At 37.9% G+C, this 7,816-nt stretch overlaps 1 protein-coding gene across 3 annotated transcripts in view; it reads right to left on the bottom strand.

The window, feature by feature from the left end:
• ROCK2 (Rho associated coiled-coil containing protein kinase 2) overlaps positions 1 to 7,816 on the bottom strand; it is a 109,758-nt gene that overhangs the window by 10,668 nt on the left and 91,274 nt on the right. For 2 of the 3 annotated variants that reach the window (XM_052809458.1, XM_052809460.1), the window contains 4 exons: positions 7,117 to 7,195; positions 6,639 to 6,900; positions 5,764 to 5,977; positions 1,256 to 1,362 (listed from right to left, as the gene is read on the bottom strand). In XM_052809458.1, coding sequence (XP_052665418.1) covers positions 1,269 to 1,362; positions 5,764 to 5,977; positions 6,639 to 6,900; positions 7,117 to 7,195 — 649 coding nt within the window. In that variant the 3' untranslated portion in view covers positions 1,256 to 1,268. The remainder of the gene's footprint in view (positions 1 to 1,255; positions 1,363 to 5,763; positions 5,978 to 6,638; positions 6,901 to 7,116; positions 7,196 to 7,816) is intronic. The other variant, XM_052809459.1, reaches the window with a different exon arrangement.

Here is a 7,816-nt window from a genome sequence, read left to right as displayed (position 1 = left end):
CTGAAAAAGAAGCAGGAAATTTGGTCAGTGTAAATCTGACAAAAATACACTTCCTCAAAGTCTTCATTTAGGATGGGCTCATCAGCATAGTTGGGAGAAATATCATTCCTCTTCATTCAACAGCATCGTTACTTAAGTATAGCACATCCTTACGCATTATGATCCCAAATCAATTAAACCCCCTTGCAATATATGGGGGTAAAGTACAATACGCATGATGTAATAGTAACTTCTAAAGATCAGTAATTTGTAAACTTTTAATACATAAAGATGCAGTATATTTAATTAACGTAATGCTTGTTACTGTAAACACTAAGCCAGTTAAATTCTACAAGAGCTGGTATCTCAGTTAACTGAGTACGCAGCTGAGGTACAGCCCTAGTGCTGCTGTCATCGCCCATTCTTTTACAAAGCTGAGACCCACCTTATGTACTATTTAAAAGAATTCTTAGGTATTTAACGTTTAGGATTTTCTTCTGTGTAAACATAACATTGCATCAACATGTAAAATGATCAAACATTGAGAACTATAAAATAGTTATCACTATTTCCAGTACATTCATCACATTGCATATTTAAGTAAGCCATGGGACAAATTAGATCAACAAAACAGCTGAGATCAATAAAACAGCCGAATCTTTTCTAAAGCAGTCAAGGAAACCGTATCACAGAAGCTACGAAGCCCATTTGTTTATGTAGTTTTCAAATGCATGGTTAGGTACCCAAAAAGCACAGCACTGCAAAGGAAAGCCAAGTCAAATTCACTTCATAACACAGGTAGAAAAGCAAAATGCAGAACTCCAGTGTTTTCATGTCTGCTAGCCATAGACCAGTTTGTTTATGTTAAAAGCTTAAAAATGAAAAGTATTTGTAAATACCAATTCTAATTCAGCTAAATATCCAACTGCTACAATCTCCCTTTTAGCCTTCAAAAATTATCTGCAGAGGTTAGCAGTATTAGCACTATAGATGGGCAACTACTCTGACAACAGCTGTTTTTTTTTTCAGGCAGGCAGACATGAATTTTGAAAAAAGATCTAAAATTAGAAAAATAAAAACACTGACAAAGGCAATAACTTCATTTTAATGAAAATGACTCCTCTAAAAATTCATCGATATCATGAACAGAATCTCATTTTTACTGTTTAAAATATTAAAATGAGATCTTGTATTTTCTCTGCTTTGAGAAACAAAATCCAACATAGCATGCTGTATTCAAAGGCAAACAAATCCATTCCTCTCTATTTAGATTTACCCCTTATACTTCTTCAGAAATCAAAAACATCGTCATCATCATCACCATCAATATCATCAACATCATCAAATGACCAATCCCAGTCCTTAAATGCCAGATCAAGTAATCTGCAACAGGAGGGTTTGACGTTTAATGTGTGTCATGCTCCTATAAAAGACTTCAAATTTCCATTTATCATCACTAAACCTTTTTAAGTAAAAGACTTGTGTTAAGGTAGGTGGGTTCCTTCCTTCGCCTATCATGGAATATGAAGACTCAGTTAGTATTCACGTAAGCCAGGAACATTGTATTCATTGGAAATTTAACTCACAAATCATTCAATTTTATAAAACACTTACCATGCTGATTTTTTCCCCTAAAAAATTCAGTAGAAAAGACCAACATGTACATTTCGTAAAATTAGCTGCTTTCTGTTTTGCTGCTGTTCTTGTTGACTGAGGTACAGTTTCATGCTCTCCTGCTATCCCTTTCCAGACAACAACACCAGGCTAACAATTTTTCCACTAAAATCAAGTAATTTTGATTGCTGAACAGAACATCAAATGAAATAGCATCATCTGAATTTAAAAACAGATACAGTAGGATTTTACTATATCCCAAATACAGTGGGATTACACTATTCGACTATCCTGTAACTCATTATTTAAAGCTAAGCAATGCCAAAAAAGAGGATATGGATACATCAACTGTTCTCTAGGCGTTGCTGCCTGAGCTCCTTCTATGGTCACCATAGAACAAAGAAAGCAAGTGAGGCAAACCTTGTCAGCAAATGAGTCATTTTATCTATTTTAGACATTTATTTTGAGATGGGATGAATCATTGTCTAGAAGCATTCATCTCTTTCTGTTGTTATTGAAGGATCTTAGACAAATATCTTAAGTACTAACTTCTTAATTGCTACAGCTACAAGAAAGGAAACTCAGTCTAGTCATCTCTCCAGTGAGCTCAATGGATTTTAAGTCAGGATTGTCTGCCAACCATAGGAGGCAGTGATAGAAACCTTACTCTAACAGAGCTTTCAGTGTGTTTTAACTAAAACATGCTACAGTGTTTAATATAGTCATTCACATGCTTTCAACAAAATGGGTTTCAGGCGTTTTTTGGGTTTTCAGGTTTTAAAGTTTTTACACTTTGAAATGTGATGTATCTCTGAAAAGGCTCAATCTTCATTTATTATATGAACTACAGCTGTAGTAATTTTTCAAACACTTAAAGAATGTATTAGGCATTAAAATATATTAAAGTGATTTTTTTCAATTTGGAATTATCCTTTTGGCATAATCCAACTCAATGGATAAACAGAAATTGTACGGTCTGTATCAAAAACTGGTTTGCCCTTTCTTAAATCATCACGAAGAACAACAGCCATGAAAACCTTGGAGAAACAACCACTGTGTGAAATTCCTAGCAAGGACAGCATTTATTGGACCACGCAGGTTGGAAGGGACCTCAGGAGGTCTCTAGCCCAACCTCCTGCTCAAAGCAGGGTCAGCTACAAGGCTGGCCCAGGCTACTCAAGGCTTTGTCCTATCAGGTCTTGAAAGCCTCCAGGGATGGAGGCTGTCCAGCCTGCCTCCCTGCCTGGCTGTCTGTACTGGCTTTTCCTTCTATCCAGTTGGAATCTCTCTTGGTCCAACCAAGCCCCTTGTCTCTCGGCCTCCCACCGAGCAGCACTGAAGAGCCTGGCTCTGTCTCCTTGATACCCTCCCCACAGGCAGGAGCAGGCTGCTATGATACCCTCCCCTGGAGACGTCCTTCATGCAGGTTGAACAAGCCCAGCTCCCTCAAGCCTCTGCTATGACCATTCTTGTGGCCTCCACTAGACAGACCTTCCCCAGTTTTGTCAATGTCTGGCTTCAATTTGGGGCCCAAACGCGGAGGCAGTATCTCGCTGCAGACTAAGGAATGAACAGAGGGGGATAAGCTCTTCCCTGAATCATCTGGCTGCGCTCCTCCTGGTGCAGTCCCAGAGCCTGCCTTCCTGCCAGGGCCCACTGCTGGCTCATCTCCAGCTTGTCCCCAGCCACTCAGTCCGCAGATTTAACTGGCAACTACATCTTCGTTCTTAATAAAGTTCGTAACAGAAAATTAATTATTACATACGGTAAGCCTTTGCACAAAAGCCTCACAGAAGCACCAGTCAGATACAAAATGGCTATAGCAATTACAGTAATTTATAAGTATGTGGCTTCTAATTAAAAGTGTTTAAACCATACGAATTTCCACTGGTTTGACAGACTTGCATTAGTAAGGTGATAGGTGACATGACCTCAGAGAACTACACTTTTCCATCTGTTAGGTACATTTGCAAAGCTAACTTGGAAAGTTTAACTGCAAAAATAAACTGGTTTACACGCAGAAATATTCATCCTCCTCCTTTTCCCACCATTACAAAATATACAGATAGAAAAAAACACAGACAGAAAAAAAACCATTCAAGACTGATTCGCAGTAGACGAGGACCACAACTAAAAAGAATGGTAAGAGTAAATAATGTGTTATGAAAGCATTTTGTAAAGAAGGTCATGAATATTGAAAGAAGGGTGTTAGAAGGAGAAAAATTATTTTCAGAACACCTACGAATAGCTGTGAAAAAAGAATCAGAATTTATAATATACTCTTTATATGTCAACAGTAAGAAACACAATAACACTACTGAATTAGATTGTAAACACTATGCAGAAGAAACACATTCTACTTGTCCCACAAGTTGCCATGAATGTTTTCTTGATTCATGCTTCAATCCGATCATTGATACTTTGGTTAGTTTTGCACAAAGAAACTCTTTGATAATCGATCCCTAAAGAGTAGTGATTAAAAAGCTTTTAACCTTCATGGTTATAATAAAAAAAAAAAATCTAATAATTTAAAATCCAAATTATGAGGTCTGGCTTTCTTTTAAGTATCTAAAGTAAATCACCAAAAATTAGACTGTATGGAAGTTAGGAGGGAAGTGAAATTAAGTTACTTTGAGTACTTCACTGTGCATTTCCACACATTAAAATACCAGTATTTTTTTAAGATCTAACTCTTCGTAGCATAAGGTCCTTTTGTGATAACAACATCATCACAGCAAGAGTACGCTTACTGCATTCCCCGCTGTAATTGTGGCAACTCACTCAACCCAGTTTTCAACCAGCCAGCTGAGATATTGGTGGCAGTCTGGTCACAAAAACAAGGAGAGCAATACTGTCTAGCCACTGACAAATTATCTCTCTGGGGAAAAATGTTAAGTCTTTGCTGAACTGACCAAACTTTTCACAGGCTGTCAACAACTGGGGACTGATATAACCAAGTATTAGCTAGTACTCTAGGTGATGAAAAAAGCAAAGTGAAAAAAACCAGAAATTCCATACTGTGCAATCACATAAAGCACTACCTGCAAAATGTTATCACTTCCACAAGACAGTACAGGATTTTGCTCCTTAAAACTGATCTAGGAATAGATTACTGGTTTTGGTATGGCCATTTTTTTTCCCAAATCAGAGGAACTTGATAAGACTATTCTTTTAGGAACTGTGAGACATGAGCATGAGTCCTTCTAGGCTGAATAAGGAATTGAAACCCATTCTCCCACCCTTTGGTAAGTACTCCAGCTACACGACTAAATAGCGATCCCCCACCTCCCATCTTCCTGCTCTCTTTCAAAAAGCACAAGCAATGCTCAGACAGGTGCCTACCACTGCACCGATGGGTTCCATGCTGTGGAACCTGCATGGGCAGAGACACAAAAGGGATATTCATCTGAACTAGCTTTTCACTGTAGATGTCCAAAAGCATGCTGTATGCTCCTTTTCTACAGTAGGAGGACATGAATTCTGAAAACAACTCTTCCTAAACATCAACTGTAAATGGAGTCAGACATAGATATATACACATTTGGTCAGATGAAACACACATTAACATACAAATCTGCAATCGGGTGTCTAACCTTAGAGCAGGGCAGGAATTCAAACACCTGCCTCAAAACCAAGCAATAAGAAACAGAAGACATGTAGTCTTTTGCTAGGTGTAAGGCCTTCTAGACTGCTTTTTGAAGGCACCTAATTATCTCCAAGGTTCATTAGGACCACAACTTCAAAACAGGTACAGTAGTGGTCATCTTGAAAATTGTTAAACCTTTTTTTTTCTTTTTTCTTTTCTTTTTTTAAATCTTCACACCTCATTGACTCTTTGCCTAGTTAAACCATACTTTCCCTACTAGCTGCCAGTTCACAGGAACTGTTAGGCTACGGATGATGCTACAAGTTCTGCCTGTTACACGTAAAAGCAATAGGATACATTATCAGTACAGCAGGGTTAACTAACAGGTAATGCAAGGTCCTTTAAACAAAGGAACAAACATCATGGCTCTTCTTATAACTTAACTGAGGTTTATAGAAGATAACGTGCTAGATCACATGTCAATAGTCAACAATATTCATGGTCAATTATCCTTATCAACATATACGTTCTTAATTGTAGTAAAACATTTAAAACAATAAATTAAATAGCAGCTCTTGTGTCACCTTGGCTTGTTTGGAGGAAGCTGTCGACTTGGTCGTCTGATGGACTGGTTTGGCTGTACCTTCATGGAAGTTCTGGGAGAAGATCGAGCAAAGGGGTCTGGTGCTGGAGGCTTCTTGGGTATTTTTTTCACCAGTCGGCTCACCCATTTTTGCTGTTCTTCTGTAGAACTAGCTAACAGTAGTAGATTCTTTGCCGTTGAAATATCATAGTACACTGTAATAAGAATTTTTAAAATAAAAATGAATATTGTTATTATTCTAAACATGTCCCCACATCAAAAATTAGTTGTCAGATTACCACACTCTCACAGTCAACACAAAGAGAAATCAGCAGAGAAATCAAAAACAAAGTGAACCAGATTTTGCCAGACTTTAAGTTTCCTGCCTGCTGACAGTGCCTCCTCCTTACATTTAGAGGGTAACAACTTAGTACTATGGAAGATACATACTCACAGGGAAACAAACCAAGGAAGGGTAACACAAAGAGGTGTGCCTGAGCCCAAGAAACTGTAACGAGTCACAAAGAGTAAACTTCACTGAATGTCATCTATTTCATAACACGCACTAACAGTATTGTTTCACACAGCAATGCAGCACAACACACAATGTGAGCAGTCTTACAACTACCACGCTTTACTGCATGAGTCTGATGACACAACAGGTATGTACGTATATTGGCCACGTGCCATTAACTCACAGCAGTGAGATGATCCTCACGTAGACACCCTTAGAAAGGTTGACGGCTACATACTAATAAAAGAAAAACCTACCTGTTTATGTTTAGTTGGTGTCAGACCATTACTAGAATCCTCTGATCTATTAGAACACCTTGTGACTCCAGCGACTATATGCATATTCACATACTTGCTATTTACCTTTGCAAGGTGCTATAATCTCTTCTTTTTTATCCATGTGATCTTTGTGACATTTGATATGGCAACGGCGACATTCTAGAGCAGGAGGAGGTTTAAACATATGCCACAGTGGCTTCATACAAGCTTCACAATTGGTTGGAAAGTGATAAAGAGTAGGTATAAACTCATGTCCTTTGTGACAAATGCAATTTGACTTCTCTCCCATGGGCTCCACAGGAAATTCCTGCTCCTTTTTGCTCTCTCCTTCATTAGCATATAGAATCTAGAATCAAAGCAAAGTAATCTCGGTACTCCTAGATGACAAATGTAAATTCAGAGTAATTTTCTAAGTAGAAAGACTGAAGAATTACACTGGAATCGATTTTTTTTCAAGCATTTTTTAGTAAGTATTTCATTAGACAAAGTTATGAAAATATTTTTGACAATGTGTGAAATAGCATGTTTGTTACACTGGAAACATTAATTTATTACTGAATACCTGGAATATCCTTGGAATTTCCTTGGAATCTGCTCTGTACACATCAGTCTGAGTGACTGGTCGGACATGGAAGAGTTTGCTGTAGGAAATTATTTCAATAAGGACAAAAATTAATGTTACCAAAATGATAAACTTAAATTGACAGATTAAGTTAGGATACAACATACCACATTAAGGCTTAGAGCCATTAAAGATTTGGCAGTACAAATTTCTAATCACTTGATTAAAGTCCTATCTTTCAATCCTGCACATGAACTTCCAACAACCCTAAATAAAAAGAAGCCACGAGTATCCACCTGTATTTGCAAAAAAAATGACAGCACTGAAAAACCAACATCATGTGACTTTAATGATTGCCAATTGCTTTCTAACACAATCCTCTCCCCACTCTCCAACCTCTGAATATCCACATTCTGCTTTTGTTAAGAAAAGAAATTAAGTATACAACCCACCTGCAAGGACATGTTCTAAGTCAAAATGTACAAACACTGAAAATTATAGCCTCTCTGCTTAACGTTTTTTGCTATAATGTGTATGTGAGGTAGGTCTAGCCAAGCTAGCAGAAGCAGTTCAGTTACATCAGAACTCAATGGAGCTCCCTGTATCAGACTGAGCACCACACTACTGCTGCACCACTGCTTATAGCAAACGCAATTCTTCATCACAACAGATACCTAAGGTCCCAGCTCCATAGTTCAAA

The sequence above is a fragment of the Harpia harpyja genome, chromosome 15, assembly GCF_026419915.1.
Source record: "Harpia harpyja isolate bHarHar1 chromosome 15, bHarHar1 primary haplotype, whole genome shotgun sequence".
Taxonomy (NCBI): Eukaryota; Metazoa; Chordata; class Aves; order Accipitriformes; family Accipitridae; genus Harpia; species Harpia harpyja.
The sequence above is the reverse complement of the archived record's forward strand: the minus strand, read 5'-3'. Positions and strand labels throughout refer to the sequence as shown.